General features: G+C 40.9%; 2 protein-coding genes across 2 annotated transcripts in view; both read right to left on the minus strand.

Moving 5' to 3' along the window:
* The window catches only part of LOC145414462 (glutamate receptor 1-like), a 654,998-nt gene that overhangs the window by 272,836 nt on the left and 363,832 nt on the right, over positions 1 to 18,330 (minus strand). The gene's annotated exons all lie outside the window — the stretch shown is intronic.
* Positions 1 to 18,330, minus strand: part of LOC145410136 (glutamate receptor 1-like) — a 62,174-nt gene that overhangs the window by 10,438 nt on the left and 33,406 nt on the right. Inside the window, exon 9 of the mRNA XM_080280370.1 lies at positions 4,112 to 4,298. Within this exon, the coding sequence (XP_080136496.1) occupies positions 4,112 to 4,298 (187 nt within the window). The remainder of the gene's footprint in view (positions 1 to 4,111; positions 4,299 to 18,330) is intronic.

The raw sequence follows: 18,330 nt of genomic DNA on the forward strand, positions 1-18,330 counted from the left end.
TTTGATTGAATTAGGTTATATTAGGTCTGGTCTGGTTTGGCATAGTTTGGTTAGATTATATTTAGCTTGGTTGGCTTGGTGTAGTTTGGCTAGGTTGTGTTATGTTGGGTTTCGTTTCGTTAGGCTGCGTTTGGTTTAGTTTGGCTAGGTTAGGTTAGGTTTGGCTTGATTAGGTTAGGTAAGGCTTGGCTATGTTTGATTGGTTTAGATTATGTTAGGTAAGGCTTGGCTATGTTTGATTGGTTTAGATTATGTTAGGTAAGGCTTGGCTATGTTTGATTGGTTTAGATTATGTTAGGTCATATTAGGTTCAATTTGATTAATTAGTTTGCGCTGTCAGGTTGGTTTAGATTATTCAACTTTCACTCATGATGTGAGGTGTGAGTACTTGTGATTTTCCACTTTCCGGCAACACTGAACAGATGTCCAAGACAAGGAGAGCCAATCGAGCTCAAGTGAAGCCTGCCATTTGAAGATAATGCTCGCTGCTCGTAGAAATTATTTCAATTATCCACGAATCAATGCCTTCGTGCAGGGTTACTTGTACAGACTGTCTAAACTAATGGCTTTGCTGTAAAAGACGTTCCCTGCATCGAAGCAATTAAGTATGCCTGAAATTAAGATGTTATTGGCTATCTCGTTGTACCAATGGATCACCCTTTTGTATTTTTCCAGCAGCCCCTCTAACTGGTATTCTTGCAACTCTGGATCATCACTTTGTATTTTTCCCAGCAGTTCTTCTAACCGGGTTTATATTACTTTGTTCCTGCAATTTCATGAATATTGGTTGCTGTGACCTTAGCAACAGCTCTCAAGCCCTCAGTTATCTTGTCCATCACCTGGGATACAATACCGTTTTTGATTACTTGATGCTCTGACGCAAAACAACGACAGCTGAACACGGATGAGTTTTGCCTCTTGGATCTCTTCCTCATTATCAGCAAACTTTGGATTTATCATAAAGCGTCTTAATCAACGAATTAAGTCTGCAGGACTGAATAACTGCAATTAAACCAGGGCAACTGCCAGGGTCATACACCGCATGAGTCAGCGGGAAAGTACTTAAATTTTGCTAGTAGCCTTGGTCAACTTTACCTCAAGACGATATAAGTAGCATGCAAGACAATGGTGTAATATACAAAACAGATCATTAAAAAAGATGTGCTAAGAAGACTTCTACACCACTTAGACTAAGCCTCTCACTCTTTCCTTTATATTGGCTGTAATTCATCAGGTTCACTTGGAACATCTTTATGGAAGATGAAGAAAAATTAAATGTCCTCTTCACTGATAATCATGAAATATTCAAGAAACTAACAAAATGAGTAAAAAACATAAGATGTTTTCATATGGTTGGCATTCAAAGGCCTGTATTCTCGCCTGTTATGGAAGCACACCAAGACCATTTCTTTCGCAATTTATTTTGTTTATTACATCCTACCGTCCTCTTCTGTGTTGCATAATTCCTTCTAACATCGCCATACTCTATACAAATAACGTACAAAAGGATTTTAACCAGCGATATCAAAAAAACAAATCCCTAAGTAAGAGGTGCTAGGGAGCTTCCTTAACCCGTCACGTCCCGAGCACTTTTGCACCTCCGACACCCCCCAGTCCCGACCATTTTTGGATTTTTTTTTTTTGGCTAAAACCTCCGCTTTTGGTGAAAAACACTGAAAATTCATAAAGAAATCACTCACCTGAAGTTTAAAATACTCGATACAGGTAGGAGTACCTCCTTACCTTACAGGGTTTTCTATCAGGTTGGCTGCAAAGAAAACTAGTTCTATGGGAGGATAACTATTCCACACCACTCATAAACGGTATTTATTTATTTATTTGGTACGAATTTATATGTAGTACGAGAGTATATTGGTTTTCAAACAGTAATATAGGCATTATAAACATTGTTTCACTCACTAACTCATCACCATTCCTGACCTTCTTTTGCCACATTGCCTGATCATCATTTCTGAGTGTTTCTTCCTCTAATGCTATGTAAACTTTGTCCTCCACATTGTCATCGATTGGGGAATCACTCTGGCCCTGAATGTCTTTATTGGCCAGGTCACTGGTAACAGGTGAATTGCCGAGACAATGGCATGCGGGAGGGGGGAGGTTATGTGGTGTAAGGCATTGTCCCTGCTTGGCATCTTGTAGAGGAATAGAGGAAGGTGTCCCGTGTATACGTATGAAAAATCACGCGCGAAAATTGAAAATTGTGCAAATTAGGGACCTTGCAATTGAGAAACGTACCAGTCCGTCAACGGGACTGGCAAATGCAAAATGTTGCAATGTACCCATACGTCGACGGGACGTCTCGGGTTAACTGCCAATAATATAAGCCTAATTGGCACAGGAAGCTTCATATAATCTCATAAGCGACTTATTTTGCCTACTATACCTTGTTTTTTTGTTTGTTTTTTAATATCATTTGAATTTGGACATAGTTTCCATCAATATCGTACAAGAGGATACAGAGGTGTAATAAGCAGAATAATTTGTTAAGAAGAGGAACTGCATATCTCCAACGCACATTACAACACGAACGTATGTCTCGTACCTTTAGTTTTTCTTTATTTTTCGTCTGAATCACTTGAATGTCGTATTTCATGAAACAGTAATAAACACGTATGTTCTTCCCTGATAACACACAAAGATGAAACTAATCACGAATATAAATGATCATCATCACCATCATCACCATGACCATCCTGCCTCCTTTTCCCACCCGCGAGTGGGTTGAGGTAGGGTCCAGAAGGCAAGGGAAAGGACCTTGTCCACAACATGCCCAGTGACATTGACCATATAGCCATTCATTCACTGTGCATGCCCCTGGAAGCCTGAAACCTTCAAACTGGTCTACCTTTCCACACGTAACTTCATAATTACCTACCATGCAAAGCCAATTCGGGGAATATCAGGTTATAAATGGAAAAATATGCAAAAATCATCATAAACGACAGTAAGAAGTTCAGATACTTGGTGGTATATTGCAGGAGACATAACACCTCTTCCTTGGGGGATTTATTTAGATATTACACCTTAACATACTCCTGTATCCTATTTATGTAGATTTAATTAAATATGAACTGAAATATCTCGGTTGAGTAGATGCTTCGGCCAGCAGAAATGGCTCTTGTTCGAAGTGGCTTGGGTGATTTCGTAACATCTCTTACATCGCAGTTAATTCTGCATATTATGTCTCACTATCCTCGCATATGTTACAAAAGCAAACCACGTATATACAATAATTATATTAATATTACACCTTATTGTCCTCTTGCATGCTACTATGGCAGACTTGTCAGTTCTAACTCACGTATCTAAACAGCTAAGATTTCTATTACTGGATTCTTGGGGAATGGGCTAATTTCAAAACACGAAGGCCCAGCAAAAAAAAATATTTTGTTTCTTTACAAACTTATCAATGAGAGAATGGATAATCCAATAATCACAGCTCGTGCAAGAGACCTACCAGGCTCTGCTTTACCAGACCAAAATGGGCCAAAAATAGGACCTAAGAAGGTCCCTAAAAGGACCTCTTAGAATCATGTGAAGGCTCTTGTGGCACTGCACAGGGTTCTCTTCAAAATGCAGGGGTGACATGAGAATGAACGAGTCCAAAGGTAGACAATGTGGGTTCGCATATATTGCCAGGCACTGGGCTAGTTGATATATGCATCAGCAACTCATTAACTTGGCGAAAAAGGCGTACCTAAGCGACCCCTGGAAATGACCAGCGCATACTATATATAGATGAATAAGTGAACAGCTGCAGTATATCATATTTATATCTCTGTTTATTTGTAATTCATCCAAGAGAGGGATGTGTTTCAAAATGTTTACTTTCTGTACAACTGGTATATGACACCTAAAAAATATCTACAGATACAAATGGTACTGGATAGGATAGTCTCCACTTGGTGACATCGATATGACTTGGCAGTTATACAAACGTGCCTCCTCTTCCTCTGTCTCCCTTGAAGGATGGATAGAGGACTGCAAGCCGAAGAAAGTATCAGCCTGAAGTCCACTGGGTTTACATCCAAATGACCTGGTGCCAAAATACAACAACTGCAACACAGGAATAGATAAAAATGGTACCCACACTTAAGCATCAAGTCTTCACAGTGTGCATTTGCAACACTGTAGAGAACAGCACTGAAGACCTTAATGGCACTGTAGAATCTGGTGTCACTGTAGTGTCTAATGGCACTGTAGATACTGGTGGCACTGCAGAATCTAATGATACTACAGATGTGAGAACACTGGAGAGTCTGACGGCAATGTAGTTTCTGATAACACAGTAGAGTCCAGTGTCACTGTAGAATCTAATGGCATTACAGATCCTGATTTCACTGTAGAACTTGCCATGGCACTTCATTGAACGGACTTAGGTTTGAAGACATTGCGCTTTTGGTTAGTGGTGGAATGGAGAGTGTAAGAGCTGATGGTTGAGTCGAGGTTGGAGTGTTACTTGACTGTGTGGAGGAGGAGGAAATGGCTGGAATGCTACTTGACTGAATGGTGTTGCTTGATGGACTGGAAGAGCCTTGAGTGTCACTTGATGGACTGGGAGAGCCTTGAGTGTTGCTTGATGAACTAAGGGAGCCTAGAGTGTTACTTGATGGACCAGGAAATGCTTCAGTGTTACCTGATAAACTGGAAAAGCCCTGAGTGTTACTTGATGGACTGGAAGAGCTTTGAGTATTACTTGATGTACTTGAAGAGCTTTGAGTGTTACTTGCCTGACTGGAAGAGCTTTGAATGATACCTGACTAACTCAAAGAGGCATAAGTGTTACTCTGAGTGTTATTTAGTCGAATGGTGAAAGAGATTTGAGGGCAACTTGACTATGTAGCAGTTTAAATTGCTGTAACTAAAGGACTATTACTCGATCCTATGCTACGATTTCCACTTGAAGGTACAGCTTGAGTATCTCTTGACTGACCCGAAACTGGAGAGTGGGAGGCTGTACCACTTAATTTTATGGCAGTAGAATGGCTGGAATCAAGAGAAACACTTGGCTGTCTGGTGTCTGAGGGACTGGTAACTGGGACTCCGAGGTGCTTAGAAGCGATCGCCGACTGAGTGGATGGCATGACATAACTCCCACTTCAGGAGTTATCTGGACTGGTGCCAAAGCCAGCCTGCATATATAAAATGGATGAATCTTTGTGTGGAGGGTCATCAGAATTGATGCTGTTAACGAAATGTGATGACAAAACTGATGACCTTTCATCTGAAAGGCTCTCTGGACTGTCAAAAGCAGATGAATACATGAAAGAATTGACACTCGAAGGGTTATCTGTACTGGCTCCCAAACTTGATGAGAAGGATGAACTTCCACTAAAAAATTTACCAGAATTGTCACCAAAATCAGACGAATGCCCTGAAGGATTACTGGAACTGATGCCAGAATCGAACTGCAGCTGCCCATCGTGCACTAGATGCTGGGATGTGTGCAAGGTGAAATGGTCTTGTGGCTTTACCTCCATCTCTGGTCTTCATTCACTTCGAAGGCTGAGGAATCGGTGCAAGGGTTGTGTGCTGCACTTTTGTTGGTGCCTCTTCTGAAATGGTGAAGTAATGATAGTTTTAATGAAATGGTTGAACACATTATTATTATTATTATTAATGTATTATTGTTATCCTCATACTCATCATCAATGTGTTCTGCATCACCCTAGGTCTATATATCGCAACTCTCTCCAACAGATCATCATCACCGCCTTCATTACGTTATAATCAAACATAATAACCAAATATGCATTTCATACTTATCAATGAATACCTCCCTCTCTCTCTCTTACATAGGCAGAAGAGGTAGTGCAGGCCTTTTCTGAGGACTCGCAAACGTAGGGTAGCCTTTCTGCGCAGTCGATACTGCTTCATTCTCCTTTTGTAGTTATGAACCACATGCGGAATTTGAATTAGCTGTTGGAGAAAGCATTATTATTATTATTATTATTATTATTATTATTACTACTACTACTACTACTACTACTATTATTACTGGATTGAAAATTTGGCGGAGATGTGGTAAATGAGCTTGAATGAACGCATACACAAAGAGTAAATAAACTGAAAATTAAGACAAAAATATCTCCATAAAACACCTTATGAACTGAGCACTGGTTAGGTATTAGGTTACAAAGGCAGACTGTGGTCATGAAGTCAGTAATATTATGGATTTACATGTATTCTAGCGATCACTAGTTTCTTTACCCCCCTTGCTCGTGGTGGGTTGAAGACAGGGTAGAGGACATGCCGGGCGAGCGGACACAAGACACTTTGATGTAAGAGGCTCACTCACCTGAACCACAACTCACTCTCACGGACGAAACACATGAGCACAGTTATGAAGCAGTTCCTGAGTCATTATTTGACTGCCAAACTAACCGTGTCCACAAGCCTGACTAAGTTTCAGACCTGGCTTCGACGTCCTTAGAGCTAGGTGGTCAAAGAAATTAGTGGTCCAGATAGTACGGCTGAGAGTACCTGTCATGTGTTAAACAGACCAACGGTGTTATGGATTTTGTCAAATTTACAAGTTTGAAAACCACTCGTGGTGTGTGTGTGTGTGTGTGTGTGTGTGTGAGAGAGAGAGAGAGAGAGAGAGAGAGAGAGAGAGAGAGTCTAACAGTGGTTCTATAAACTAACTTCCATACGAAAGACTATGAATGCCCATTATCAAGACCTAAGGAAGTATTTCTTAGAAGTTGATTGGGAAAATGAGCTTAGAGGACAAGATTTAAATGCTGTATATAAAATTTTTTGTGAATTTTATGAAATAGGAGTCCAGAAGTACATCCCACAGCACAAAGAAGCAGATAAGAAAATACAGAAATGGTTCAATACAGAATGTAAAAAATCAAAAGAAAAAAGAGATTTGTTGTGGAATAGATACAGAAGACACAATAGTGAAAGGGCGTATAATAATTACAAACAGGCAAGAAACGACTATACAAGAATAAGGAGGGAAGCCCAAAAACAGTTTGAGGAGGATGTAATAAATAAAAGTAGTGATCAACCAAAGCTGTTTTACAGCTATATCAGAAGCAAAACTAAAGTAAAAGATATAATACAATCCATTACGGACGAGGGAATCACTTATACACAGGAGAAAGATATTTGTGAAGCACTAAATAAGAATTTCCAATTAGTTTTTACAGAAGAAAAAAATTTTGAGAGGGACTATGTGGAACACGCATGTCCACACATACTACCAGATATACAAATAGCAGAAAAAGTAATACAGGAGGAGTTAAGTAGATTAGACAGAGGAAAAGCAAGTGGTCCTGATGAAATTTCATGTTGGGTATTACGAGAATGTGCAAAGGAGTTATGTAAACCATTATTTTTAATTTTCAAGAAATCCTTGAGTCAAGGTAAACTACCTGATATTTGGAAAAAAGCAAATATTGTCCCCTTATTCAAGAAAGGAAATAGACAAAATCCACTCAACTACCGACCAGTATCACTGACCAGTGTTGTAAGCAAGGTATTAGAAAAACTTATAAGAAAACTTGGGTAAATCATCTAGAAGAACACAGTATGATAACAGAAAGACAGTTTGGTTTCAGAAAAGGAAAATCATGTGTTACTAATCTGTTGAGCTACTATGACAGAGTAACAAACACAATACAGGAAAGGGAAGGATGGGTGGACAGTATCTATTTAGATTTCAAGAAAGCTTTTGACACAGTACCACACCAAAGACTTTTATGGAAACTGTACCATCAAGGAGGAATTCGAGGCAAACTGTTTTGTTGGATGCAAGACTTTCTCATAAAAAGAGAAATGAGGACAGTACTAAGAGGAAACTACTCATCATGGAAAGAAGTGACTAGTGGAGTACCACAGGGTTCAGTGCTGGCACCAATCATGTTTTTAGTGTATATAAATGATATAAACAGTAACACTGGAAATGAGAGCTATCTGAATATGTTTGCAGATGATGCAAAAATACAAAGGAGAATTACTAACACAGACTCTTGTAAAGAGCTACAAGAAGAATTAAATAAACTTCATGAATGGAGTAGTACATGGCAAATGGAATTCAATGTGGACAAGTGTCATGTAATCAAGTTTGGTAAAAGTGGAAAAAGACCTGATTGGGATTATAAGTTAGGAAATAAAACCCTATACACATCAGAAAGAGAGAAAGACCTTGGTGTGACTATCAATAACAGACTATCTCCGGCTGACCACATCAGCGAGAAGGTACGGAACATGTATACACTGCTTGCAAATATGAGAATAGCATTCACATACATAAATGAAGACATGCTAAGGAGGATAATAACATCATTCATTAGACCAACCCTGGAATATGCATCAGTGGTCTGGAGTCCTCATCTCAAAATGCACATAGACAAGATTGAAAAAGTTCAAAGGGCCGCTACAAGATGGATACCAAGCTTAAGGGACCTAAGCTACGAAGAAAGACTAAATAAACTGAATCTACCAACACTACAGGAGAGAAGGAAAAGAGGTGACATGATAATGCTATATAAATGCATATCAGGAAAGGAGAAAATAGACATAAATGATTACTTAACATATGGAGAAGCATCAGCAAGAGGACACTGCAAAAAACTGCATAAGAAGAGAGGTGATAAAGACGTAAGGAAATTCAGTTTCCCAAACAGAGCAATTGATCAATGGAATGCACTACCGAATGAAATAGTGTGTGCCAAAACAATTCACAAATTTAAGGATATGTACGATAAATATGGTTTAAGACACGGGACAGTACGAGCTTGACTCATTCCTGTAAAGATACAATTAGGTAAGAACAATTAGGTAAGGTAAGAACACATTGCCATACGCCTTAATTCCGTAAGGGGTGGTCACAATCAAATCGCCCCCATGTCGCCCAGCCCCCCACAATTTCATTGCCCTGCTCCCAGCTCACACACACCCTCTCTCGTATTCCTCTCAACCCCATCTCTCCACGTCATCCTTGGCCTCCTCCTCCCTCTCCCCTCCTCCACCTCACTCACATACACTTTCCTCGTTAGTCTGTCGCTCTCCATGGCCTCTACACATGGCCACACCACCTCAGTGTATTTCTCCTAACACTTTCTGCCACATCCACATCCACACCACAACGCTCCTTCACTTCCTCATTTGTCAGTCTCGTAACACCACACCCTCCTCCCAAATAATTCATTTCCACTGCTCTCACTCTTGACTTGTGTCCTTCCAACAAGGTCCAAGCTTCACTTCCATATTTTAGAGTTGGTATCACAATACTTTCATGCAGCGACTTTTTAGCTTCCATGGTCATTCCCTGCTCCCTATCACTGTTTTCAAAGAACCAGCAACCCTTATTCCTTGTTGTACCGTTTCAAACACTTCATCTACCAAATTTCCATCCTTACTCATCACACTACCCAAGTGTCACGAATCAAATTCGCGACATTTTCCTTTTGTGAGAAACCACGAACTATTAGTGGAAAACTCACTGTGTATCGTTCAGTTAACCGCTTCTCTCTCCATTTCGATGGTATACTTTTTTCAAAACATTCGTCACTGTTTAAAAAGTGACCGTTCTAATGCACATCATTAAGTGCTCTACTGAACGATATTATTGTTTCTATATTGTTCGCCCCTGCTTGCCTCAACCGTTGGCCACACCTTCTTCCGGCTGGCCTGGGTATCCTACCCCACACATCGTATTTGAGGCAGTCTTTTGTCTGTCGCGACGGAGTGTGGTTCTGTGCTCCAGTAGTGAGAGTGAGAGAGGTCTTCTAGCACCCAGACTCCACTAGACTACAGTTCTCCAGGCCCCCACCCTTCCTTGGTGATACGCTACATTGACCAGTATTTCCTTTTCGTATTTTCCTAGGTTTAAGAGGTTAGTTTCTGAGTGAGCAAGTGAGTGCGATCTCTTTATTTTGAATTCACGTTGAAATGTAACGTTAAATTTGTTCCTTTGTAATCAATAAATTTAACAGTTCTTTTTCTTTGAGCTTAATGTAATGTAAATTCGTGTTTCATTTCTCCATAATTAAGCTTATTTCCCTGATAGCTCCTACCTTGCATAAACGTTTTGCTATTCATAACTGGTACTTAGGCCAGTCTTGTTGTATTAAGCTTAAAATCCGTTGTGCCTTCTAGGAGTTAACGCATCAGCAAGAACCTGATATCATTAATAGTATTAGTAATTTATTGTCAGAGGTGAAGTCACTTTCTCCAGAGGCTAACAGTACTAATAAACAGCAATTGTGAGTAATTAGTCTCTGCTGTGTACTGTTGAGAAAGTTTATAAATTCTCATTCTGAGAGAATCGGCAAAACAAGCCGGCATAAAGTAATCATTGCTTGGTTTAGCAAGACAATTCTTGTTCCTGCTGTTCAGTATTATTGAGAATTATCCTTTAATAAATGTATATATTTTAAAAACCCCGTGACACCAAGTATTTAAATGCATTTACATTTTCCATTTCCGCATCATCCAACATCACTGTACATCCAGTGACTCCATTCTTCTCCGGGACCAATTTTACTCTTCCCTACATTCACCCTTAGAATCCGTTTCTTACACACTCTTCCAAACTCAGTCACCAAGCCTTGCAGTTCTCCTTCGTCTTCACTTAACAATAAAGTATCATCTGCACACAACAATACAGGGAGTTTCCATACGTTGCCCTCTCTCATTAATGTCGCTCCAACATCCACTGCGCTACCTTGCACCTCTTTCAAATTGCTTGATTTAGCAAGACAATTCTTCTTCCTAGTGTTCAGTATTATTGAGAATTATCCTTTAATAAATGTATATTTATTTAAAAACCCCGTGACAATTGGCGACCTCATTCCAGGATATTAACTCCTTGCTCTAAAGCTATTCACGAGATAATACTCACTCGTTCATACTTAGGTATTTATTATTAAAGTCTATAGGCACTACTTTACTGGTGATTATTGATTCATTTTTTTTATTTTACATAATAGTTTTGACAGTCAGTTGTTTGCTTAATTTTCTTTCTTTACCAGTTTAATTAGATAAAACTGGTCACCACTAAGCTGTGCCTATATTCTTTATTTTTGATTATTGGCATTTCTCTTTGCAAAAAAAAAAAAAAAAAATCGCAGTCAGTACTGAGTCGCTAGTACTTAGATTGAGTTAGCATCATGTAGACCAGTGTCTATGTACAGGAAGCCAAAGATATAGGTCTTACGGACTCAACTGAAATCAAGGAGTTCATCCTCTCTCGGTTTAATTACGAACAGCAGCGCGAGAGTGACGCTCGTGAAGAGCGTCGAATTCAGCGTGAGGAACGCGAAAAGGAGCGCGAATACGAGCGAGAACAGCACGAACACGAGCGATAACAGCGCGAACTCGACTTAGAACACGAGCGAAAACAGCGCGAACTCGACTTAGAACACGAGTGAGAACAGCGTGAGGAACGAGAGAGAGAGAACGTCAATACGAGTTACAACAACGCGAGAGAGAATGAGAACACGAACATGCCGAGTGAGAGGCACGCGAAAAACATGAATTTGAAGTGCTGAAGCTCAAGCGATATTCCTTGGCTTCAGACACATCTGGTGCAGTTGGTCCAATCTCCACGAGCGTTCTCCCAGCACATGTTATGGCGACCCCACACATCAAGCTTCCCCCATACAAAGATGGCGAGCGAATCGAGCCATACATAGCTCGTTTTGAGGACATGGCAGACATGTATCAACTGGATGAGGCAGCTAAGCAGCTTCGGTTTCTTAGCCTGTTTGAGGGCCCTGCCCTCGATATTCTCCACAGAATTCGTGGAGACAATCTCACGTATGAGATGATGAAAGCTGCACTCATTAAGGCATATGGTCTCACAGTAGACGACGCCAAAGTTCAGTTCATGCGAGCTCGTCTCCAAGACAAGGAGACAGCTGTTCAGTTCCTCGACCGTCTCACTGCTTACTTAGGTAATTGGATGGAGAAAGATGAAACTCCTTCCACGCGTGAGGGGATAATTGACCTTATGCTGCGTACACAGCTAGAGAGGTCGTGGCCTGCTGAGCTCATAGCACAGCTTAAGATCAGCCAGGTGAAAGATGCCAGCCAAATGGTGGAAGAGGCTGACGCATATTTCACTGCATACGGGTATCAAACTCGCAAGCAGCATACCTGGAACAGAAAACCTGATAAATCTGGGAAACTGTCTCAGACTGAACCCCAGCAACAAGGCCGTTCTCAGAATAATGGCCAAGGTCCAAGCAAACCAAAGAAGGACCAGGGGCAAAACACTCAGAAGCCTGAGTGGAAGCGGTACAACAGGTACCCTAACCAGCAGCAGTATCAGCCACGCAACCGACTGTCGGGACTGTCTTTTTCATCACCAGCTCAAGTGAATAGGAGGCAGGAGGCGAACGCAGCCTTCATTCCTCAGCAGCAGCTCGGTGGTCATGTCCCTACCAGTACGGGTACTCCTCCACAGTTCACTAGTCCCACAGCGACAGTGACCACCCCTCCACAGATGGCCAATGTTCCATCTTCCCAAGCAGTGAGTACGACCCCTCAAGTTTCTAAGTCACAAGGCACCATGTTTGCTGCATCATTTATTCAGCAGCCTCATGAGTGGCTAGCTGCTTCCTCCACAGGCCCTCCCACAGGTGACAGTACCTTCCTTGTTCAGCCAGGGTTTGTGGGAGACATTCCTGTGAAGATCCTGAGAGACGATGGTTCCTCAGGTTGCTCTGTCAAGCAGAGTCTAGTTCGGCCTGAGCAGTACACAGGTCGACAGATCCATGCAAACCTTATTGATGGATCAGTGAGATTGTTCCCTGAGGCATGTATCCAGGTGGCATCTCCATTTTATACTGTTACGACACTCGCAGTTGTCATGCCAGAACCTTTATTTGACCTAATCGTAGGCAATATCCCCGGTGTCAAGGATAGTTGCACCGAAGATGACGCTACTCAGACTTCGGCTACAGTAACACGAGCCATGGCTGAGGCTCCAGACTGTGTCACCCCAGTGACCATTGAATCACTGCAAGATCTGATGTGTAGCCAAATTGCTGTTCAAGAACAAAATTCTGACCCGACACTTGCTGCCGTGTGAAAGAAACAAAAGGGTCGAGTGATTAAGTATTTACGGGGAGGTCGAGCCAAGTTCCTTCACAAACAAGGACGGCTCTACCGTGAGTCACAAACACCCGAGGGCGAGGTTTGACTGCAGTTTGTCGTTCCTGCCAAGTACCGCCAAGCAGTGTTAGAATGGGGTCATTGTTCAGCCTCAGGAGGTCACCTGGGCAAAAGGAAGACCCAGGGCTGTATCCAAGCTGACTTTTTCTGGCCAGGGATGGGACGAGACATAGATAGTTTTGTGCGTTCCTGCAATATGTGTCCATGTAACACCAATCAGGGACATGTCCTTCCTGTGGTGTTTGTAACCACACCTGTAATATCTGAGTCAGTTGAGAGACAGGGTAGTGGTGAAGTGGGTGCAGACCTGATGTCTCGCCCATTAGCCCCACAGGACACATCATGTCCAGGGCCTGTACATACATATGTACCATAAGTAAGGGGGTAAAGTTCGAGAACACGCAGAGGCGACCCGAGGCTGTGTCTGCGGACACACGAGCCCGAGTTTGCGTAAGGATTCTCAGCTGCCCTGATATTATATATACATGTGCACTCTAGGCTAAAGGGGCAAACTTTGAGGACCCGTGTGCAGTCCGAGGCTGTGTCTGCGGACACACGAGCCCGAGTTTGCACAGGGATTCTCAGCTCCCCGATATTAATATAAGTACTGTAGGTTAAGGGGGAAGTTCGAGAGAGAACCCCCGCAGAGGCGACCCGAGGCTGTGTCTGCGGACACACGAGCCCGAGTTTGCGCAAGGATTCTCAGCTCCCCGATATTAATATAGGCACTAGGTTAAGGCAGAGGTTGAGGACCTGTGTGCAGTCCGAGGCTGTGTCTGCGGACACACGAGCCCGAGTTTGCTTAAGAATTCTCAACTTGCCGACACTAATCGTAAGTGTAGAGTTAAGTTTAACCAGTAAACTACACGAGTCCTCGAGACCAACGGCGTCCAGGGACTACGTTTCCTGGTTAATAATGTACCTAATAAATTAATGGCGACCTCGAATGTACGAAGCTTAGGCTGTCACTCATATTTTTCAGCTAGAGCGTACCTTTCGTAGCATGTACTGATTGCTAGGCAGAAAGAGTAATTGTAATGTAATAAGAATTTTTGTCTCATTGACACTTTTGATGCTCCACCTTAATTGATTTTGCAGGTACAGCGATGGGTATAGCAGTTTTGCTGTGCGGGCCAGCTGATCGTCTGCCGCACGCTGCCGCTTCTTCTCCTCTGCCTTCGTCGTCGCCATATTATTAATATTTACTGTGTCATTTAGTTGTCAGTGTAAATGTAGCGAACTTTCGCTCAGTTTGACCTGAGTACAGGATTTTTACCATCGTCACGGAGTTTTTTCCCTCAAGCTTGCCTCTATTAACGTAAATACGAGGTTTTTATGCTCATTGGCGATAGTGATTTTCTCCTGTAGCAGGATAGCACACACACCACGTGTGAATCTTGTGTGACTGAGTTAGGATGTGTACATATATATATATAACCACAAATTTTTTCCCATAAGGAAAAAATTTCATTTTGAAGGGGCGTAATGTCACGAATCAAATTCGCGACATTTTCCTTTTGTGAGAAACCATGAACTATTAGTGGAAAACTCACTGTGTATCGTTCAGTTAACCACTTCTCTCTCCATTTCGATGGTATACTTTTTTCAAAACATTCGTCACTGTTTAAAAAGTGACCGTTCTAATGCACATCAAGTGCATACCTCAACTGTTGGCCACGCTTTCTTCCGGCTGGCCTGGGCACCCTACCCCACACATCGTATTTGAGGCAGTCTTTTGTCTGTCGCGACGGAGTGTGGTTCTGTGCTCCAGTAATGAGAGTGAGGGAGGTCTTCTTGCACCCAGACTCCACTAGATTACAGTTCTCCAGGCTCCCACCCTTCCTTGGTGATACGTTACATTGACCAGTATTTCCTTTTCGTATTTTCCTAGGTTTAAGAGGTTAGCTTCTGAGTGAGCAAGTGAGTGCGATCTCTTTATTTTGAATTCACGTTGAAATGTAACATTAAATTTATTCCTTTGTAATCAATAAATTTAACAGTTCTTTTTCTTTGAGCTTAATGTAATGTAAACTCGTGTTTCATTTCTCCATAATTAAGCTTATTTCCCTGATAGCTCCTACCTTGCATAAACGCTTTGCTATTCATAACTGGTACTTAGGCCAGTCTTGTTGTATTAAGCTTAAAATCCGTTGTGCCTTCTAGGAGTTAACGCATCAGCAAGAACCTGATATCATTAATAGTATTAGTTATTTATTGTTAGGGGTGAAGTCACTTTCTCCAGAGCCTAACAGTACTAATAAACAGCAATTGTGAGTAATTAGTCTCTGCTGTGTACTGTTGAGAAAGTTTATAAATTCTCGTTCTGAGGGAATCGGCGAAACAAGCCGGTATAAAGTAATCATTGCTTGATTTAGCAAGACATTTCTTGTTCCTGCTGTTCAGTATTATTGAGAACTATCCTTTAATAAATGTATATATTTTTAAAAACCCGTGACACCAAGTACTTAAATGCATTTACATTTTCCATTTCCACATCATCCAACATCACTGTACATCCAGTGACTCCATTCTTCTCTGGGACCAATTTTACTCTTCCCTACATTCACCCTTAGAATCCGTTTCTTACACACTCTTCCAAACTGTCACCAAGCCTTGCAGTTCTCCTTCGTCTTCACTTAACAATAAAGTATCATCTGCACACAACAATACAGGGAGTTCCATACGTTGCCCTCTCTCATTAATGTCGCTCCAACATCCACTGCGCTACCTTGCACCTCTTTCAAAACCCTATCCACATACAGAATGAACAACCATGGACACTTGGCGCATCCCTGTTTCTATCCAACATTCAAACAGAAAAATTCACCCAATTCACAATCAACAGGCACTGTAGCTATAGTGCCCTCATACATACTCTTCACGGCATTCAACAACTTCACATTTACTCCTTATATTCTAAATACTTTCCACAATCCTTGTCTATCCACACTGTCATATGCTTTCCCCAGATCCATGAAGGCTGCATAGTACTTCTTACCCTTCCCTAGAAACTTTTCTACTAAAGACCTAAGAATGAATATCTGATCTACGCAACTTCATCCCTTCCTAAAACCTTCCTGTTCTTCACCAACTAATTCCCTTGTTATTTCCCTGTCTCTGTCAGTAAGTATCCTACCATACACTTCTTATTACACTAAGAAGACGAATGCTCCTATAATTAACACACACACAAATATATATATATATATATATATATATATATATATATATATATATATATATATATATATTATATATATATATATATATATATATATATATATATATATATATATATATATATTAGTTTATTAGTTAGAATATATATATATATATATATATATATATATATATATATATATATATATATATGTATATATTAGTTTATTAGTTAGATAGATAGATAGATTTATATATATATATATATTAGTTTATTAGTTACATGGATAGATAGATTGACAGATCCCACAGAGGCACTGTATTGCACAGTTCACTTCCCTTACACGTGAAATGCTGAGAACACCAGCTCCTTCTAGTGGTTCAGAAATAGTGTTCGGGAATTGAATTGATGTGAAATAACTGAGAACACCAGTTAATGGAACAAATTCATCCATATACAGAATGTGTAATCGTACAGTCAAAGAAACAACTATCTTTCCACTTCCGCTTGAAAAAAAATTACAACATTCGAAATACTGTACACTGAAAACCCTATCTCCGCTGGTTCGTGTTTCAGATGTTTCGATTTTTTCGCTATGTATTCGTCAAACTTTGGAAAGATACTTGTCTGTACATTTTAGGGTAGATGACCCGTCTATCCCCCTTTGTGGCATTACATGGACGAAAAATTTCCAGTCACTTCATGGGGAGTCAACCTACGCAAGGTTGCCATTCAAACTGGTGCATTCTTATCATTGATGTTGGTAATATTTCTTCCCTGCTTATAAAAATCACTGTACTGTCAACCCTAAACATAATACACAAACATTATATATAATCTGTGCTACAGAATTTGATTTGCAGTGGGAGCGTGTAGACAAACGGGTGCCGCACATTTATCAACGAGAAATACTACAATAGTAATACATTCCGTGATGCTCCTGACTGTTCCACTTTATGAAGGTGAGAAGTGACCCATCTTCCCATCTCTCTTCCCTTCCTTCAGTAGCATCAAACTTCATACCAAGCCATCCTTCAGTCTCCTCTCCTGAATGAATATCACCATCATCATCATTATTTATGTGAATACGGTTTTATACAGTTCAGGGAAGACTACTCGAACTGAAAGGGTTGGATATTGCTTTCACATCACCTTCTCTAATAGTGCTCTGCTACGTTAAATTGAACACTGGTAGTAGCAACCAATTTACAATACATAAACACATAAATAAGTAAATAAAGTCATCGTATTCCTGCCATCACAAAGTATATATTTCCTTTAGTACACATGAAACCAAGCCATCATAATGCCTCCTCTCCTGAAAACATTAAAACAAGTCAACATTAAGATGGTTTAGATTTGTCTTTTACCACCCAATACTGTTGCTTAGTCAATATTTACTTAGGCTATTTGTGCCCTCCTCCCCCACCGAGACTCATAGTAAAGGGGTTCACCGCTCCACTAAGATCTTTTCCCCAAATTGAATAAAATCCTTCGGTAGCAGTACAAATGGAAGTCATCTATGAAAGGGGCTTTTAGTAACTACAGTATTTCTAACATTTTCAGAACAAGACGACTTACTATCTATCTATCTTTCTAACCAGACGCCTTAATCCTCCACAGTGTGGCCATAAACGAATCACCTCCATATCACCCTTGACTCCGTTATCAGGCAGTTCTACCTCCAACTCACCCCTTCCTCAGTCATACATCTTCCCGCCCAACCCCGCCACCTCATCTTCGGTCTGTTCCTCTTGTTTTATTCAGAGAGTCTGTTCACGGGATTATATAGAGCTGCCAAGAATGGGCCATCCAGCCTTCTGCAGTCTTCCTTCTTTCCTATATTATGTTCCAATGTTTTACTCACCATTCTCCATCAATGATGTTACGAAGTCAGCTTCATCATCAGAATGCAGTGAAGTCAGATGTCCTCCTCTTACCACACAGTGTATAGTGGCTTCTGCATAAGTGGCTACTTGGTTATAAGGGACTCTGTGGACAGCCAACTTCACTCCTCT

This window comes from Coenobita brevimanus, chromosome 1 (assembly GCF_032717465.1).
Source record: "Coenobita brevimanus isolate Jiangsu-jjx chromosome 1, ASM3271746v2, whole genome shotgun sequence".
Taxonomy (NCBI): Eukaryota; Metazoa; Arthropoda; class Malacostraca; order Decapoda; family Coenobitidae; genus Coenobita; species Coenobita brevimanus.